At 41.5% G+C, this 21,283-nt stretch overlaps 1 protein-coding gene across 1 annotated transcript in view; it reads left to right on the top strand.

The window, feature by feature from the left end:
* Positions 1–21,283, top strand: part of LOC125485978 — a 95,559-nt gene that overhangs the window by 33,716 nt on the left and 40,560 nt on the right. The window contains exons 4-5 of the mRNA XM_048611640.1: positions 10,308–10,373; positions 17,197–17,262. Of these exons, the coding sequence (XP_048467597.1) occupies positions 10,308–10,373; positions 17,197–17,262 (132 nt within the window). The remainder of the gene's footprint in view (positions 1–10,307; positions 10,374–17,196; positions 17,263–21,283) is intronic.

The following is a 21,283-nucleotide window of genomic DNA, read 5'->3' as shown; positions in this document are numbered from 1 at the left end:
CTTTTCTGAAGAAGGGCCTAGGCCCGAAACGTCAGCCTTCCTGCTCCTCTGATGCTGCTTGGCCTGCTGTGTTCATCCAGCTCTACACCTTGTTATCTCAGATTCTCCAGCATCTGCAGTTCCTGCTATCTCTGAGAGCATTCCATATGCCTTCTTTATAACCATATCTACTTGTACTGCTACCTTTAGAGTGCTGTGCACTTCAATGCTAAGTTCCCACACTTCATCTATCCCTCTCAGTATATTTGTTTATTGTGTATTCCTTTCGATGTTTCTCCTCTAGGTGTAGTACCTCACACTTAGAGTTCAACTCTATCTGCCATTTCCAACACATCTACATCATCACTTGGGAGCTTACATTTATATGCTACACAGTCCATAACATAGGCAATTTGTGTCATTTCCATAATTTCCCAATTGTGTCCCCCCGTTCAAGTCCAAATTGTTAGTGTCTAAAATAAAACAGCAGGGATCCGAACACTACTTGTTACAGCTTTCTATTCACAAGGGCAGCCATGGACTATTATCCTTTGTTTCCTGTTACTAAGCCAAGTTTGGATCGAATTCAATACATTGCCTTGTTTGGGCTTTTAATTTTTTTGCCCAGTCTGCCACATGGGACCTTGTCAAATACCTATAAAATCCATCTAGACAAAATCCACTGCACTCTCCTCATCAATCCTGCTTGTCAAAGAATTCATTAAAATTTGTAAGGCTTGATCTGCCCTTAACGAAGCCATGCTGACTATCCCTGACTAGTCCATGCCTTTCTGAGGAACAGTTTATCAGATCTCAGCATTGATTCTAACAGTTTCCCCGCCACTGAAGGCTACCTGGCCTATAATTGTTTGGCATTTCCTTTGTACCCTTTTTAAACAACAGAACCACATTTGCATTCCTCCAGTCCTCCAGCATCTCACCCGTTTCTAGTGAAGACTTGAAAATAATCCTCAGAACATCTGTTATTTCCTCCCTGACCTCCTTTAACATACTAGGGAAACAATCCACTCGACCCTGACAGCTTATCCACGTTCAAGGATTCCAACTCCTCTAACACTTGGAAGATAGAGAACGTGGGACAATAAATAGTGACATCTTGAAAAATGCCCAAATGACAGAGGAGGAAGTGCTGAACATCTTAAAACGCTTAAAGGTGGATAAATCCCCAGGATCTGATCAGGTGTACCCTAGATCTCTGTGGGAAGCGAGGGAAGAGATTGCTAGGCCCCTTGTTGAGATATTTGTATCATCGACAGCCACAGGGTAGGTGCCAGAAGACTGGTGGTTGGCTAATGTTGTGCCACTCTTATGCCACTATGTGAGGAAATGCCAGGGAACTATAGATCGGTGAGCCTGACATCAGTGGCGGGCAAGCTGTTGGAGGGAATCTTGAAGGGCAGGATGTACATGTATTTGGAAAGGCAAGTACTGATTAGGGATAGTCAACATTGCTTTGTGTGCGGGAAATCATCTCTCACCAACTGGAGTTTTTTGAAGAAGAGGATTGATGAGAGCAGAGCGATGGATGTGATCTATGTGGACTTCACTAAGGCGATCAACGTGGTTCCTCATTGGTAGACCGGTTAGCAAGATTAGATCACATGGAATATAGGGAGAACTTGCCATTTGGATACAGAACTGGCTCAGAGGTAGAAGACAGAGGGTGATGGTGGAGGGCTGTTTTTCAGATTGGAGGCCTGGAACCAGTGGTGTGCCACAGGGATTGGTGCTGGGTCCGCTGCTGTTTGTCATTTATGTAAATGATGTGGATGTCAACATAGGAGGCATGGTTAGTAAGTTTGCAGATGACACTAAAATTGGAGATGTAGTAAACAGCAAAGAAGGTTACCTCAGAGTACAACGGGATCTTGATCAGATGGGCCAGTGGGCCAAGGAATGGCAGATGGAGTTTAATTTAGATAAATGTGAGGTGCTGTATTTTGGAAAGGCAAATCAGGGCAGGACTTATGCACTTAACGGTAAGGGAGGGTTGCTGAACAAAGAGACTTTGGAGTGCAAGTTCATAGTTCCTTGAAAGTGGAGTTGCAGATAGATAGGATAGTGAATAAGGTGTTTAGTAGGTTTGCATTGATCAGTGCATTGAGTATAGGAATTGAGAGGTCATGTCATGGTGCAGAGGACATTGGTTCAGCCACTTTTGGAGTCTTGTGTGAAATTCTGGTCTCCCTTTACAGGCAGGATGTTGTGAAACTAGGAATGGTTCAGAAAAGATTTACAAGGATGTTGCCAGATTTGGAAGGTTTCAGCTATAGGGAGAGGGTGTATAGACTGGGGCTATTTTCCCTGGAGCATCCAAGACTGAGGGGGTGACCTTATAGAGGTTTATAAAATCATGAGGGGCATGGATAGAGTAATTAGGCAAGGTCTTTCCCTGGGGTGGGCAAGTCCAAAACTAGGGGGCATAGATTTAAGGTGAGAGGGGAGAGATTTAAAAGGGACCTAAGGAGCATCTTTTTCACACAGAGGGTGGTGCATGTATAGAATGAGCTGCCAGGGGAAGTAGTGGAGGGTAGTACAATTACAACATTTAAATGGCATCTGGATGGGTATACGAATAGGAGGGGTTTAGAGGGATATGGGCCAAATACTGGCAAATGGGACTGGAATTAAATAGGATATTTGGTTGGCATGGATCAAAGGGTCTGTTACCATGCTGTATATATCTATGACTCTCATAATGATTATTTTGTCTAATATTTCACAATGTTGCTCTTGGATTACTATAACCACATCATCCCTTTCCTTTGTGAATACAGAGACAAAATTTATTTAAAATTCTTCCCATATCCTCTGTATTTTCACACACGTTCCCTTCTTCATCTGATAGGTTCCACTTTTTCATTAACTATTCTTTTGCTCTTTATATACTGGTAAAACATTTCTGATTTTCTCTTTATGTTGTTTGCTAATTTTTGTCCAAGGATAGTGAGCTGCCAATTTTGCCCCTCCTTTAGCCAGGTTTCCATCATAACAAAAACATTGTGCTGCCATGTGCCTATCTGCATCCTTTGTTCATCTGCCTTGTTTATAATACTCCTTTAGTTAAAGTGTTAACAGCTCAACCCCACAATTTCATTTGCTGGACACTTTTTAATCCTTTTTTTAATCTTTGAGTCACTGACTACTTCACTAACCAATGTTCTACCTCCCATTTCTTGATCTGAATCAGAAACATCCAAGCCTACACTTTGGTTCCCATCCTCCTGCCATACGAGTTTAAAACCTCAAATGAAACAAACAAAAGCCAGCAAGATATTTTTCCCAGCTTGGCCCAGCAGCAACCATCAGACTTGCACAGATCCCACTTTCCCCAGAAACTGTCCCAATGTCTGTAAACCCCTCCCTGGTACACCATTTCTCCAACCACACATTCATCTGATCTACCTTCTTATTCCTGCTCTTGCCCACACATGGCACTGGGAGTAATCCTAAGGTCACTACATTTGAAATCCTGCATTTTAATTTATGCCTTAACTTCCTATATGCAGCTTTCAGGTCCTCATCCCTTTGCTTACCTGTCATTGGTAAATGTTTACCATGACCTGCTAGCTGTTCACCTTCCTACTTCAGAATGTCCTGCAGCCACTTTGTGACATTCCTGACCCTGGCACCAGGGAGGCAACTTACCATCCTGTATTCACATCTGCAGCCACAGAAGCACCTGTCTGTACCCTTTACTATTGAATCCCCTATCACTATAGCCCTGCCACTCATCTTCCTCCCTTTTTGTGCAGCAGAGTCACCCTGTGGTGCTAGGAACTTGGCTGATGCTGCTTTCCCCCGAGAGGCCACCACCCAACCCCAACAGTATCCAAAGCAGTTTTTCTGTTTGAGAGAGAGATTACCACAGTGGACTCCTACTCTTCCTTCCTGAGCCTTTTACTTTGATTGTCACCCGTTCCCTTTCTGCCTGTATAATCCATAACTGCAGTGTGACCACCTGCTATCCACATCATTCTCAGCATTGCAGATGCTCCATTAAGTCCACCCACAGCTCCAGCTCTGAAAATTAGCCAGTAGCTGCAGCTGGACACGTTTCTTGCACATCTAGTCACTTTGGACACTGGAAGCATCCCTTATTTCCCGCATTACCCAGGAGAAACTCTCCTCAGGTCTGAAGTGTCCTGTCATGACTTCTGTCTAAATGAAGCCAGTTATTCCCTTTAAGAGAATTTAATTGATCTCAGGATGTTCCTTCATTTCAGACATTTATTATAATCAAAATGCCCTTTATTTAAGCTAAAATATTTTTTGTAAATATTTGTCTTTAGTACCAACTTTTGGCAATTTTCACGACAGCAATGACTTCATATTCACTATCAGTGATTTGTCCATCAAACAAACTATTCAGAACTATTATGTTCATTTTCACACATCTCTGAATTCATCATTAGCAAATTCCCTCCCAACCCAATATCAATGAACAATTGTATTAGCGGTCCAATTCCAGCCCCCTATCTGTTTACCCATTACTTTATCCACAATTATTTCCTTGTCTTTACTATATATTGTCATTGACAAATAAAATCTGGTTGCAAAATGTACAAAATGTATTTTTTTTCTTTATCCCATACCTTTAAATTCATAGGCACTATCTCATTGAAATGTCCTGCTCAGGGCAGACTTGCAACATAGCCCATGGTATTTTCCTTTGGTATTTCTTACAAATCTCAGGTTGATTACCTGGTTCTTCTACGAGTTATTACACTCCTCAACCCTTATTCTTGCATTCTTTACTAAAATATTAACTTTTGGAGGACTATTGGGCAAATTGCTCATGTAATTTTAATACAATTGGCTTTTTGTCTTCTAAATTTCTAACCCATGGATGTCAATATTACTTCTTCAGTTTTTTTAGTGGTGAGGTTATATTTCATCTAAAGAGTATAGTAGTGTCTCAGTTTTGTAAATCACAATTTCACAGATTTTCCAAACCCACTAGCTTTGTTGTTTTCCATAAACAAATTTCATCTGCACTTCAATGACTATTTAAGAACAGTATTTCACTAGATACTGCACCTATGCTAGTAATACGATTGCCATTCCTTGTAAAAGGCTGGAGTCAACAATTGTCAAAGATTTTAAAGTGTTATCATCCACAAATCTTACCTGATAGAACTCTCAAATTGCGGCTTTATCCTGATCCTTTTTATTCAATGTAGGTGGACTTTTCACCTGTCTATTCCACACACTGTAATGTCCATTCGCTGTCACATTTTGCACATCTGAAAGTCTGTGCCACTAACACATTTATAAGTGGACTAAAGTTTCTTGTGATCAACACAATGTGCTTTCTTTGGTCTATATCTCTGCCTTCTTCCTCTGAATCTTACATTTCAAGTTGTTTTAAATAGTCTGTTATACTATTTGGGACAGTTCATGGCATAATGAAACTTTGAATTGCACCTGAAACGTTGCTCGACTATATTCTCAGAATTTCTAGGATTACTTCAATTATTGTAGACCCTGAATTTTCTTTGATTCTCAAAATCATTATCAGCATTTCTGTTTTTATTTCTTTTTAGATACAGTCCACCTTTTATACTGTCACCTGCAACTTGTATCCCAATGGTCTTTCTGGCTTTTTAACGTTGTGTCTTTTATTTTTTGTTTGCCACTTTGTGCTAAGAAAGCTACTGGAAAGGAATGCTTACTTGAGAATTGCTTTTGTGCATCTGACATTTGTTCTCGCCACATGGCCATAGTTTTAACTCTAGTCAAAACTAGAAGTCTGTCCATACATGATACATTGTACAGTTGAATAACTTAAATGCCAGCATAAATTGAGAAATATTCAAATGAAGTTTCTGCAGTCTTGCATACAATCAATTGAATTCAGTTCTTCTATAACTGTTGCATTGTACAATCCTTAGTGTTTCTGAATTTATCAAAATCTGACCCACATTTCGAGTAGTCAATAAAACACCTTTTTGATAAATTTTAAACAGGAAAGTTAATAGTCTGTCCAAAAGATAATCCTTGTTTGAATCATCAGGCTTCAATTCTGAGTAAAAACTTTGCTTCTTATCCTGCTTTTGTATGGCCATACCTCATTTCCCCTTTGGTAAATCCAGGTCCACATGGTCATTTAATTCTTCCACTAGTCATAAGCTTCACTTTCAGAAAATAGGCATGGATAATCAAAAAGCAAAATTTTACATTTTGACTTGACCATCTTCTATCAATGTTATATGAAATAACTCCACGAAGGCCAGGATCCCATCACCAAGCCACCCTGTATTTACACGTGCATAGTATATTACACTAGCTAGCCAGCTAGTGTTGACCCAGCTAGCCTAGAGTGAGTAGAACCCCTGACACTCCTGTTTATAAGTGTCAGCCTGGACTCCTTGATTGGACCACATTAACAGCCCCAATCAGGGAACTCATATTCCATGAGATCCACCTGGCTGACATTGTTTCAATCATTACATCCCTCCCCCTCAAACTCCTGAAAAGTAGGCCTGTTCTTTTTCCTGTAGCTTCTCCTTGGGCATTTTTGCACCAATTCCGGTTCCTTTGACTCTACCTCAGGTACAGGTGGCATGTACCAGTCTATAGTCCACCTCTTGCACTGGAGTGTCTCGGGCAAAACCCATCTTCTTCAGGCAGTGATGGTGTCAAGCCTGTGACGTCTACCTTGTCCATGTCATCCTCAGAGGTTTCTTCAATGATAGGAGGAGGGGGAGAACCCACGGGTTCTGACAGCTTGTTGAATGTTCTGAGGAGCCAGGTACATTTTGCTCCTGTCCCGTTTGCAAGGTTACAGCTTTCGTGTGGCCCTCACACTTGTTCAGGACTGCCTCACCTACCCAAATTCTGAACGTCATGGGATCTAACCTTACATTGACCATACCTTTTATCCATGCAGGGCTATTCTGTGGTTTCAACACCAAACGTCGTCCCCTAAATTAAACTATCTTACTCAGCGGAGTCTTTTGTTCGGCGTCGGCATTCCTGACGCTGTTTCACCCTACCCCCAGGTCCAGGAAGATCATATTTAACCTGGTGCAGAATCTTCCCTCCGTTAGCAACTCCTCTGGAGCTGTCCTTGTAATTGCGTGAGGGGTGATCCTATAATTAAACAGGAAGCAGAACAAATTGGTATCAAGAAAAGCTTTAGGCTTTCTTTATGCCTGCCTTCAAAGTTTGGACTGCTTTTTCTGCCAAACCATTAGACGATGCTTGGAATAGAGCTGTCCTTACTTGCCTAATGCCATTCAACTTTAGGAAATACTTAAATTCACCGCTGGTAAAAGATGGCCCGTTATCTGTGACCAACACTTCTGGGAATCCATGTATCATAAAAGATGCTCGCAGCTTTTCAAACGTCATCGCCATGTTTGATGAATTAACTCTACACATGTCCAAACACTTTGAATTTGTGTCCACAATGACTAAAATTATTCAGCCCATGAAAGGACCAGCATAGTCGACATGTAACCGAATCCAAGGTTTATCTGGCCATTCCCGCAAATGTGGGGAGCTGCTGGCGGTAACTTCTATCCTCCTTGGCATTTTGGGCACTGCCCCATCAATGCAGCTATGTTGGCATCCAATCCTGGCCACCAAACATAACGTCTCACTGACATCTTCACTTTGGACACCTTTGGATGATCTAGTAGGATTCAGCCAGTATTTAGCAGTGACTTTGGCTCAGGACAGTCACTCTTGCTCCCCATAATAATATGACATCCCCTATGGTGATTTAGTCTTGCTGGGTCCCAAAAGATTTCAGCTCTAGTTGTGATAGCGCTTTTGTTTCCTGCGTCACCATCTTTCAGTTCTGCCAGGACAGAATCTTTTTATGTCCATAGACCGATATTGTCAACGATGACCGGAAGATTGTCCAGAAAGTTTAAAACCATTGTGGACTGTTCCAAAGACAGCACCACTGATGGTATATACGCCAGTGGGAGGTGGCTCAAGGCATCAGTGTTTGCCACTTGGCCTCCTGGACAAGGGCGGCACGCTGGCTCAATTGTTAGCACTGCTGCCTCACAGTGCCAGGAAACCGGGTTCGATTCACCTTCAGGCAGCTGTCTGTAGCCCAAGTAGGTCACTTGGGGTGCCTGGAACACACATTTTTCCCTGCTAAGGCATTCCAACTTGGGAGAAACATTTAAGCTCGATGTCCAAGTTTTCTAAATGATCTTTATTGGTCTTCCCTGTAATTCGCATGTCATCCAGATAAATACTGAGTTCTGAGGAAGGGTCACCGGACCCGAAACGTTAACTCTGTTTTATCCTTCACAGATGCTGCCAGACCTGCTGAGCTTTTCCAGAAACTTTGTTTTTGTTCCTGATTTACAGCATCCGTAGTTCTTTCATTTTTTATTTGATAGAGGTATGTTATCAAGAAATTTTAGTAAAAGTGGAGGTAATTGGAAACAGATGAGAAAACTCTCTGTTGGTTGTTATCATATCTAGCATTGAGGAAATTAGTTGTATTTGTTGGAGGTCAATCATCTGAGCCCCAGGACATCACTGAAGGGAAGCAATAGTACAATCTGCAGAAAACATGTGATTTATATGCGGCAGCCTTATTAATTTCTGTGTCTTCTACTCACAATGTCAAATATTTGTTCTGGAACCTGATGTTGTCTTTACACTGCTCTGATGATTTTCTGCTCTCATATTCTGTGTACCTTTGAGGCAACCTAGGAGGGTTATTTATAGATATGCATATAAGGTTGGGGTACAGGATGTCCTTAGTTAAAGTCTGTGTTGCATTCCTGAAAATCACAACTTTAAGTGAAAAGACTCCGAGTGAAGAATTGATTTCTACAGGATCAATATTGAAACTGGAGTTTTGTTCCATTGGGCCTTCCTTTCCAGAAAAAAAATTATAATATATCATTTTAAGTGTCTAAAGTCCTCTATTAGTAAATGAAATAGCTGTTAAAATAAAATGAATTTAGAAATATTAAAAGGAAAACACAGTCACACTCTAGTTACAACATCCCCAGTAGGGGATCTCCCCAGAGTAGAGCTACGGGAGTCACTACCTGGGTTCTGCACAAGGAACCTTTGCTCATAACCTCAGCAGGAGGTCAATCACTTATTCCTAGCCACTGGCTGGTTATTTCAAGGCATCATTACTTGCTTGCTCCTGGCACTTGCAATGACTGGTCACACTACTGCTTGGTGGGCTGCACCTTTTTATTAGCTGCAGAATCTTGATTTTTCTTTCCGCTTTTCCTGACTGGTGAGATATGGGTCATTGGTGAGCACTGTCACTTTTTCACTTACCTCTATCTGTCTCTCTCTTCTTGCACCTCCTCCGCATCTCACTCCCCCTATGATAATGACCAACACAGTGACATAACTATGGCAGATTGTGTCTTCCAGCCAGCTGTATGGAAGAAGCTGCTGAGACCAGATGATGATAGCCACTTTTCCTGGATAGTTTGGCAGCTCCCTTTTGTTGTTCTGCCAGTCTGCCACAGAGCCCACGGTTTTGGCCACACACTTGAGGGGAGGAGGTTGATGGGTGCTCCTGTACTCAGTCGTTACTGTGGACCAGGGAAGGTAATGGAGGGAGGATCCCAAGCTCAGCAGAGTAACTTCATTGGATCTGTGCTCGGTGGGGACCACACAGAGCGATACTTTGAAGCACTGACTGCTGTGCAGCCAGGGCTAGCAGTGGCTTCAGTAGGCACTCCACAGCCTGTCGGGTGGGATCTCCCTGGTACAGAACTGATGCAGTATTTCAGCATAGGATGAGGATACAAGACAGAGAGTGGGAGAGACTGTACCAAATGGAACCAATTGGTTCAGTTATGTGTAGTAGTTCAGTGAACAACAATATCACAAATCTCGAAATGCTCAACAAGATTTCCAGTTTTAATAATTTGACGATATTAAAGTGAAACAGTGCTAAATGGGTGACATTAAATGCTGTCACCCTGCACTGTGATTGTGTGCCAAATTGTGAAGAATGAGAGATAAGCAAAGACATAATGTACCTGTACAGTATGCAGAAAGTGACAATAGCAGCAGGTGAAGATGGATTGAAAAGTAACAGCAATAGGCAAAGAGTATGTCTGAAAAAAATGTCCAATTTCTATTTTCATTGCAGAATGGGCAATCATTGGAGAATAGGCAATCACTTGGCATTGCTAGCTTTATGCCTGATTGTTAAGTTGAAAATCAATCCCACTATTTAAGTAATTGATGCAAATGAAATAGTTTTCTCAATAAAAAGCTGAATGATACTGAGAAAGTAGAAAGCTACTCTATATGTTACCAAATGCTAATTGCACTTCTTCTGAAACATATTTCAGACAGAAAAGATACTCTCAGATTTAAAGCTAGAACATCAGATACTGAAACATGTCATGAACCAGAAGGTAATGAAAATGTGTGTATGTGTTAATGCTTGACATTCTGTCTCAATAACAGTCTCACTATTTTCTAGTCAATGTAATGTACAGATGGAGTACAACTCCATATCCTTTATATGTGTTACTATTTGGATATTAGAGAACAATAGAATGTATTCTAGAAATGAATGCTGCCTGAAACAGTTTTCCTTTGTCATGGAAATTGTATGGGTGAGATGACACTGAGAAGGTCAATGAGGGTAATGTGTGAGCAAACCTGTGATCTGTAACCTTGATCATTTCCATGCCCCTACCCCTAACCACAATAGCAAATCTTCACACTGTCAGTGGAGATCTGATATGGTTTTGCGCTACCGTAGTGCCTGCTCCCAACTTGAGACAAGTTCTTTGGCAAGTTATATTGTAAGCAAGAATCAAGTATGTTTGTGTGGCTTAAAAAGGTAATTTGAAGGTGTGCATTTAAGATTAGGGCATTACAAATGTGTGACAAACTGTGAGATTTGGGAGGAAAGGGAAGTAAAAATACAACTGTAGTGGGTGTAGAATATGACAGTAGCAGAAGGTGAAGATGGATTGCAGTAGATAAGGGTGGATAAGGAAATTGGGAGGGAAGATTTAAAAATGTGGAACGTCCTCACTGAAGAAGAAATTTTATACCTCACCCATTTGAGCACATCTTCATAAATTGAGCAGTCACATAGATGCCATGATATCTTTGGCAGTTGGTCTTTATACTCTAATCAAGAAGGGAAAACAATGAGACATAATCCTTTGTTCATTTGATAGGCCACGGGAAAGAGCATTCAGCAGTTCACACACCTATTTGGATTGAACCAAATTTTTATGCAAAGGGTTAGAAAATTAATTTTGCAACTTTAGAACAGGTTTTCATGGTGTTGTGGCTAGGGCAATAGTTCTAAAAGATTCCAATTTTCATTTACATTGATTACATTATTTGTACAATGTACAACCGATCGACATTGCCAGCTTAATGCCTCATTGGCAAGTTGAAATTCTGTCCCATTTGATGTGATTTGATTTGTAGCCACATGTACCTCAAGTACGGTGAAAAGTACAGGCAGATCATGGCAAACTAGGACATACAGATCATAGGGTGTTTAGACAGAGCGAGGCATACAAGGTTATGGCTGCACAGAGGTGCACAAAGCAAGATCAACATTATTTGAAGTTAGAGGTCCATTCAGCAGTTTAATACCGGCAGGGAAGAAGCTGTTCCTGTACCTGTCAGTGCACGTGTTCAAACTTGTGTATATTCTGCCTGGTGGAAGAGGCTGGAAGAAAGCATTACCGGGATGGGAGGGTCTTTGATGATGTTGGCAGCCTTTCTGCAGCAACAAGAAATGTAAATGGAGTCCATGGGTGGGAGGTCGGCTTCTGTGGTGGTCTGGGCTGTGCACAAAACTTTCTGTAGTTTCTTACCATCCTGGACAGAGCAGTTGCTGTGCCAGGTCCTTATGGACATGCCGAATTTCCTAAGCTGCCTGAGGAAGAAGAGTCGTTGTTGTCCCTTCTTGACCATCACATCTACATGGAATGTTCAGAATAGATTGTCAGTTATCATCACTCCTAGGAACTTGACACTCTCGATCCTCTCCACCTTGGTTCTGTTGATGTAGATAGGGGCATGCCGTCATCCTTTCTTCCTGAAGTCACTGATCAGTTCTCTTGTTTCGCCAACATTGGAAGAGAGATTGTTATCATTGCACCACAACACCTAGCACTCGGTCTCCTTTCTGTATTCTGACTCATCATTGTTTGATATCCATCCTACCACGGTGGTGTCGTCAGCAAACTTGTAGATGGCGTTCATTCAGAATTTGGCTACACGGTGGTGAGCGTACAGGGAGTACAGTAGGGTGCTGAGAATGCATCCTTGCAGGGTGTCAGTGTTGAGGATTATTGTGGAGGAGGTGCTGGTGTCGATCTTCACTGATTGCAGTCAGTGGGTCAGGAAGTTGAGGATCCAGTTGCAGAGGGCAGAGCTGAAACCTAGATCTTGGAGTTTTGAGATAAGTCTGGAACGGATTATGGTGTTGAAGGCGGAGCTGTAGTCGGTGAGTAGGACCCTTACATAGATGGCCTTGTTATCCAGAAGTTCCAGGGATAACTGTGGATCTAGGGAAATGGCATCTACTGTGGACCTGTTTCACAGATAGGAAAGTTGCAGGGGATCGAGGCAGGCTGGGAGGCTAGAGCTGAAGTGGGCCGTGACCAGTCTCTCAAAGGACTTCATGATTATTGAGGTCAGAGCCATTAGGCGGTAGTCATTAAGGTACGTTGCATGTGTTTTCTTTGGTATTGGGATTATAGTGGTCTTCTTGAAGCAAGTGGGCACTTTGGCTTGCAGCAAGGAGAGGTTGAAGATGTCAGCTAATACCTCTGCCACCTGGTCCGCACAGAATCTAAGTGCATGGCCAGGGACTGCATCTGGGCCTGTCGCTTTCCTCAGGTTGACCATCAAGAAGACAGATCTGATGTCTGCAGTGGTGACGGAGGGAACATTTTTCATATTAATTGAAACAAGGACTTGTTGTTGAACAAATTGAAAAGCAAACCAATGATAAAAGTGGGGAAAGCTTCTTTATATATAATGTGATGCTAATTATGTCTTCTAAAACATATTTCGGACCGAAAAGATACCTCCAGTTCTGGAGCTAAAAGACCAGATGCTGAATCCTATCACATATCAGAAGGTAAATAAAAAAGCTTCAAATCTAATTTAATTAGATGCAGCCTCCGATGAAGCGCTGTTGTATTTGTGTTTCTTTATGAAAACACAACAGCGGTTCATCGGAGGCTGCACTGATGATGTGACCGAGCAGGGAAATGAAATGTCTGCGGAACAACGAACCAGCTCGGCGAGTCAATCAATCACAACATACACAACCCGAGCTATAAATCTACTCTAAAACCTTAGAGACCTATGGGTGAAGCACGCTCAAATTGGCACAAAAATGGGAAAACTACGCCAAACGACAGCGCTACCCGCGAACAACTCTACTTCCTAAATGGATACCTCAGGAACCAGGTATTACCACGCAGTGTGAAATACAAATCCCCCCATCAATAATCCACAAGCTCATAAAACAGCAGAACACAATGGCCACAGGATGGTAAAGGTAATGATCAGCGACGCACACAACCGGCTCCACAGATAGGACAGAACAATTACGTGCCGAAAAACTTTATTCCTGGAAGCTACCAACCAAGACTGGACAACGGACTTAGAATGTGCCATCAACATCAGTCAACAGACCACAACAGCCAGGAAAAGACAGACCCTTCAGGAAAAACTAGCCAAACTAACCCACCAAAATGACAACAACAGAGCAGACATCTGGGTAAGAAACCTTTCAGACAGGAAACTGACAGACACAGAGAAAGCTGTTCTAATTCATGGACTCAACTACAGCCACAGAGACGCCAACAAAGCAGAATTCCTAGCCACACTGGAAGCCACACTGAAGGCCAATGGCATCAATGAAGAAACACAACAAGCCATAAGACAGACAGTGTTCCCGACACTGACCAGAAAAAGCAAACTCAACATTCTCAACACATCTGAAAGGAAGGCCCTAGAAGGACTGAGAAAGGACAAGAACGTCACAATACTACCAGCAGACAAAGGGTGCATGACGGTAATACTAAATAAACGGGACTACTTCTCCAAGGCATATGCACTACTCTTCAACAAGAATACATATCAGCAAGTGCAGACAGACCCTTCACCACAACTGGGCAACAAGATTCTCAACACACTAACAGACTCAAACAGACCGGACAAATCAACAAAACATACTTCTTAAGAATGAAACCTGAAGGAACTAACACCCCTCAATTCTAATGCCTCCCGAAGGTAAACAAACCGGAAGTACCCCTCAGACCCGTAGTCTCCCTGCCAGGTACGCCATCACATAGATTAGCCAAGGAGCTACAGAGGAGATGAAAGCACCTCGTCAGCAAATCACCCCACTCAATCCGCTCAGCCCAGGAGTTCCTCAATTCCATCAAGGACATAAGAATAGATGACGACGAGACCATGGTATCATTTAACGTTACTGCCCTATTTTCAGCGATAGACATACCACTAGCAACAGAAACACTGACAACACTACTAAAACAAGAAGAAGACCCTAGTGACACTATCTCCACAGACAACATGCTGAAGCTGCTGGACCTATGCCTCACCACCCACTTCACCTTTAACAGCAAAATATATGAACAGATCAACGGGACACCCATGGGATCACCTATCTCTGGACTAATAGTTGAAGCAGTGATGCAGAGACTTGAAAGTATGGCCCTTCCACTCATCCAAACAAAACTATGGATACGCTATGTGGACAACACCTTCGTCATTATTAAATGGACCAAACTAGAGGAGACACACAAACTAATAAACAACACCCTCACCGGGATCAGATTCACCAGAGAAGAGGAGAAGAACAAACAGCTCCCATTCCTGGATGTCATGATGGAACGCAGGACCAATGGGGAATTCCTAACAAAGGTACACAGGAAAGCCACACACACTCACCAAGTACTGAATTTCAACAGCAACCACCCTAACAGACACAAATGAAGTTGCGTGAGAACATTATTTAAACAGGCAACAACACACTGCAGCAGCACAGAACTACGCCAAAAAGAAGAAGAGTACCTCTTCAAGGTATTCAAAGATAATGGATACCCAAAAAACTGGGTCAGAAGATGCCTATCGCATGAACGACACCAGGAAGACACTATATGCCCCAACACACTCACCACGCATCTGAGCTGACCACAAGACTCCTATGACCACTGGGCATTAGAGTAGCACACAAACCCACATCAACCCTACGCCAACTGCTCACACGTCCAAAGATCCACTACCCACTATGGACAGGACCAATGTCATATACAAGATTCCCTGCAGAGACTGCAACAAACATTACATTGGACAAACAGGAAGGAAATTAACTACAAGGGTACATGAACATCAACTGGCAACAAAAAGACACGACCAATACTCACTCATCTCAACCCACATGGATACAGAAAACCACCAATTCGTTTGGGACAACACCAGGATCCTGGGACAGACAAAACAGAGACAAGCACGGGAATTCCTAGAAGCCTGGTTCTCCACTAAGAAAGCCATCAATAAATACATAGAGCTAGACCCCATGTACGCTCCATTGCGAAGGAAAACTGGAAGTGAGGTAATCCAGCTCAACGGATACCAGAGTTTAGACAGGCAGGAAAACACAACAGCGCTTCATCGGAGGCTGCACTAATGATGTTACCCAGCAGGGTAATGAAACGTCTGCGGAACAACGAACCACCTCAGCGAGCCAGCCAACCAACCACAACATCCACAACCCAAGTTACAAATCTACTCTAAAACCTGAGAGGTGGATAAATTCTCTTTAGGCAAAGGAATCAAAGTTTATCAAGAGTAAATGAGAATGTGGAATTGAAACACAAACAGATCAACCGTGATTTTATTAAATGATGGGGCAGGCTTGAAAGCTACTTCTATTTTGCTTCTAAATCATTTTTTGTACGCACTCTGCTCTGGTGTTCTTCTGCTCTTGCATATAGTGTGTCTGAAGTACTATAAGAAAGAAAAAAGTATGTTGACAGTGCCTTGGAACGTGATTTAAAGATTTACATGTAAGATTAGTTTACTATGAATATGTAATAAATTGAAGTGAGAATGGTGGTGAGCAAAGAAATAAGCAAACCACAGGAGTGTGGAATGTAACAGCAGCAGCAACTGGAGATGGATTACAACGTGGTAGCAGAGGATGAAGAGAAATAGGGACAAAAGAATTGGAAGTGCAAAGCTCCCTTGAAGAAGAGATCCTTTGCTTCACTCACCTGAGCACTTCCCATCTCGTTCAGGTGCAAAAAGTTTATTTGTATGATCAGCAAACTTGGATACATTACAAAGGTTTCTATCTCATAATTTTAGTCAACCTATTCAGAGATATTATGACAGGATGCTGAGAGGCCAGGATAGAGTGGATGTGAAGAAAATGGTTTCACTGGTATGAGAAACCAGGACCTGGGGGCACAGCCTCAGAGTGAAGGGTGATCCTTTAGAACGGAGATGAGGAGGAATTTCTTTAGCCAGAGGGTGATGACTGTGTCAAACTCATTGCTGCAGAGGGCTGTGGAGGCCAAGTCATTGAGTGTATTTATGATAAAGATAGATAGGTTCTTGATTAGTTAGAGAATAAGGGCTGTGCGGGGAAGGCAGGGGAATGGGTTGAGAAACATAACAGTCATGATTGAATGGTGGAGCAGACTTGATGGGTTGAATGACCTAATTCTGCACCTACGTCTTATGGTTTTCTGGACATTCCTCTGGAGCAGGTAGGACATCAACCCAGGCCTCCTGGCTCAGGGGTAGGGACACCACCACTGTGCCACAAGAACCCTTTCCTATTTCCACAAATACTCATTAACTTCATTCAGCCACTCCCCACCCACCTAGTCAGGATAAAAAAAATTCAGGATCTTTCACCCATGAGTTGAAGATTATTTTTGTAATTATATTTTCACGTAAAAGTAGTATTGTGGATGGGTCAAGTGTTCTAAAAAAAGTCTAATTTTCATTTCCATTATTTGTATCATGAACAATTCATCAGTTTTCCTAGTTGTATCCTAAATGGCAAGTTGAAAATCTATCTCAATATTCAACCTCATCAATCAAGTAACTATTATTACTATTGTTGAAATTAAGTAAAAAAGTGAATAATGAAGAAACTGGGGAAAGCAGCTTACCCAATTCTAATTATACTTCTTCTGAAACATATTTCAGATAGAAAGGATACTTCCAGATCCAAAGCTAGAAGATCAGAAACTGAAACATGTCATGAACTGGAAGGTAAATAAATATGTGTACACATTAGTGCTTTGAATCATATACTATTAATAGGTAATCTATTTTCTGATAAACCTTATGTTAATGTTCCACTGGATGGGTATTGGAGAGCAATACTATGAATTCTAGAAACGAATGTCTACTTGAAGCAGCTTTTCTTTGTCGCACAAGGTGCAGAGGAATGAAAGGCAGTGATTAGAGGAAAGAGGGTGAGATCTGTAGAAACCCTGTGTAATGAAGGCTCATAGTACATAGTATAATTATTTCAGAATTTGGATAGAAGCTAGTGAAAAAAATGATTTCAGTTTTTCAGTTCTGTGAAGATCTTCAGAAAGGTATTTTGAACATTAACCCTCCTGGAGATAATTAATTGCTGACGTGGGTTTTATCAATCACGAGGGAGAGATGAGGAATTATAAACAGGGTCATGCATAGGAAAAGAGACCTATACCAACAGAGGTGGTGTTATTGCAGTCTCCAAGCAGTCAGGGAGATCGGGCGAGGAGTGGTGATGATGATGGGTAGTGTCCTGATCCTGAAATGTGCCATGAGCTGAAAGATAATTAAAAACGTGCATCCGTGCTAATGCTTAGAAATTTGCATCATGAATAGGCAATCTTTCTGTTTTCTAGACAATGAGTTTATATAGAATGAAGCACAACATCTGTATGTTTGAAATATGCCACTGAATATTGGAGCGCAGAATGAAATATCCTATAAAGGAAAGGCTGCTGAAAGCAGGTTCACTTTGGTGTGCAAACTATAAAAGGAGGTGGTAAAGAGAAGGGGAATGAGGGTAAGGTCTGTTAAAACTCCATTATGTGTCAACTGCAACCCTTTTTCCATTTCTGTGTTCCCTACCCACAACAGCAATCATCATAAGTGACATGACATAGTCTTCGCCTGCTTTGGTGTTCTTCTGTTCCATAATAGAAGTATGTTTATGGTTTCCTTGGCAAGTGAATTAAAGGTATAATGTTAGGTCAGAATGCTGTAAATGTGTGACAAATCACAGAATTTTGGGAATAGAGGCAAGGAATAATATGACTGTAAGGGATGCAGAATATGAAAATACAGCAAGGAGATTGAAGGGTGGTCTCAGTATGTAAAGGTGGGTGAAGAAAGGAGAAAGGTTTGAAATTGCAAACTGCCTCCATTAGGAAGAATTGTTTTGCCTACCCTATCAGTTGAGCAGCAAGATAAGTGCCTTCATATCTCTGGCAACTGACCTCTTTCAATCTTTAAGAAGGGATAACCATAAGATGGTATCATCTACAAGGGCTCTAGCGGTGCAGTGGTAGTGTCCATACCTCTGGACCAGAATGCCCAGGTTCACATTTCACCTGCCCCAGGCATGTGTTGTAACATGCCTGAACAAATTGATTTTTAAAAAATCTTGGACAGGGTAATTGCTCCACTTAAAAGGCCACATTTAAAGCACATTCAGTTGTTTTTGCACTTATTCAGGAGTAAACAGATTGCTTTATGCAAAGAATTGGAAAATGAATTTTGTAACATAGAAATTAACAAGATTGAAGGGCACAAGTAGGAGATTATCTATAAACCTTACTGCAATTCCCCATTTCACTGTTAATTCCTGCCTATACATTTTGCACAAAAGGTGAAACCACTTTGTGCACTTTCTCCTTTCCAGGGTACTTAGCACTGCTCTCCAATATCCATCCAGTGGCATTTTGTAAAGCACACAGAGTTGCATTTGCGTACAACTTCTTGGATAAGGGAATAAAGAGATTATTGATTAATCATACATAATGTCTAGCATTAATATGTACACACATTTTTATTTTCCTTCCAGTTCGTTCCAGGCTTCATTTTAAAAAAACTGGATTTGTGGATGGCACTTTTTCTCACAAATATCTCATTTTCATCTCTTTATGTGTAGATAGGGCAACCAGTTTTCATGGTTAATTGTATGCTTGGTTGGCAAATTGAAAATCTATCCCATTATTCCCTCTAATTGATACAAGTAATTGTTTTCGCTGTTGCTGAAATAAATGAATAAATTGAACAATACTGAAATTGAAGAAAGCCACTCTATGCCTAATCAAATACTAGCTATACTTCTGAAACACTGCAGATAGGAAAGAGACTTTCAGATCATGAACTGGAAAATCAGGTCCTGAAAAGTGTGACGAACTGGAAGGTAAATAAAAATGTGTACATATTAATGTTAGACATTATGTATGATTAATCAATAATCTCTTTATTTCCTCATCCAAGAAATTGTATGCAAATGCAACTCTGTGTGCTTTACAAAATGCCACTGGATGGATATTGGAGACCAGTGCTTAGTACCCTGGAAAGGAGAAAGTGCATAAAATGGTTTCACCTTTTGTGCAAAGTATATAGGCAGGAAATAACAGTGAAATGGGGAATTGCAGTAAGGTTTATAGATAATCTCTGACTTGTGGCCTTCAGTCTTGTTAATTTATATGTCCCTACTCACAATGGCAACATCTACTCCTCCAAGAGAGACATGATGTCACCTTATACTGCTGTTGTATTCCCTCCCATATGTTGTGTGCTAACTTGTTCTATAAGAAAGAAGGAAGTTTGTGAGTTTGACCAAGCAAGATTATTTGAAGATGTGCATTTAATGTTAGAGCACTGTAAATGTGCAACAAATTATGGAGAAATTGGAAGTGACAGAGGTTAGTATTACATCTGTTGGAGCTGCAGAATATGACAGTAACAGCAGCTGGACATGGATTGCAATGCAGTAACAATAGATAAAGATGGGTGAAGAAAGTGAGGTGAGGGAAGGCTTCAAACTGTGGAAGTACTAGCAGGGGTTTTTGGGAGACAGCATTAGCCTGTCACAGCTATAAGAGAGGTTTTGCGTACATACAAGCCAAAGGAGAGGGTCTGGTCTCTGTATCAATAGCTGATGAAGTTGTTTGATGGCATCTTTCTCCTGGATACCTCCTTCAAAGCAACCAAAGACAGGCCGTTGATGGACCACTTAACTGAAGGGGTGTGGGTTGGAAATGTCCAGATGGTGTTGAAGAGCTAAATCAAATCATCTGAATCATGGGGAATGATTAGACTCCAACAACCACGAATGAGGATACCATCATGGAGATGTCTGTTGACACAGCTATGAATTTAGACCTCAGTCTGAGGAGTCAAGTGGAACAGATTGCAGTATAACAAGTACAAATCTGGTACTTGGTGACCTATCTCCATAATAAGCCTTTTAGTCAATCCTACCCAAGAGATGCTTCAAAGACTGTAGGAATTGAGAGACAGGTGGGCATTTTGAAACAACACCATAACCGCTGATTTAAACTAGACTGTGTTCAACAACCATGACCACTACTGCCATCAAGGTCAAAAGTCATATGATCCTAGGTTATAGTCCAACAGGTTTATTTGAAATCACAAGCTTTCAGAGCATTGCCTCTTTGTCAGGTGAAGTGAAGAGAGCACACAGGCACCGAGTTTATAATCAGAGAGATCAAAAGATCATATAAATGGTATGAGTGGAGTGTTGACAGGCCAAATAATAAGTCTCTGCAGGTGATCAAGAGTACCAGATGGTGTGAGTAAGGTGTCAACAGCTGAATAACAAGTGAAGGGATAACCTGTGATCTGCTTACTTGAGGGAAAGAGATAATTGCAAAAAATTGGAAATAAGTTCATGCTAGAGACAAAACAAACGACTGGAACAACAAACTAGATATAAGAGACACATGCCGAGGGTCTAACCAAAGTAACAAGTAATCCAAAAGTGTACAAACTAATTCAGGTAGAGAGATCATAACAAGTTATCAAGGTGATGATGTCAAAACACAGAAAATAAGGAAGATTTTACAGAACAGTATGGTGGGGTCACATGCAGCATGAAATGAACCCAAGATCATGGTTGAAGCCCTCTTCAGGTGTACGGAACTTGGCTATCAGTTTCTGCTTGGCAATTCTGCATTGTTGTGTATCTCAAAGGCCGCTTTAGTGGATGCTTATCCAAAGATCGGAGGCTGAATGTCTTTGACCGCTGAAGTGT

This window comes from Rhincodon typus, chromosome 24 (genome assembly GCF_021869965.1).
Source record: "Rhincodon typus isolate 14 chromosome 24, sRhiTyp1.1, whole genome shotgun sequence".
Taxonomy (NCBI): Eukaryota; Metazoa; Chordata; class Chondrichthyes; order Orectolobiformes; family Rhincodontidae; genus Rhincodon; species Rhincodon typus.
Note: the sequence above shows the minus strand (reverse complement) of the source record. Positions and strands in the feature narration are given on the sequence as shown.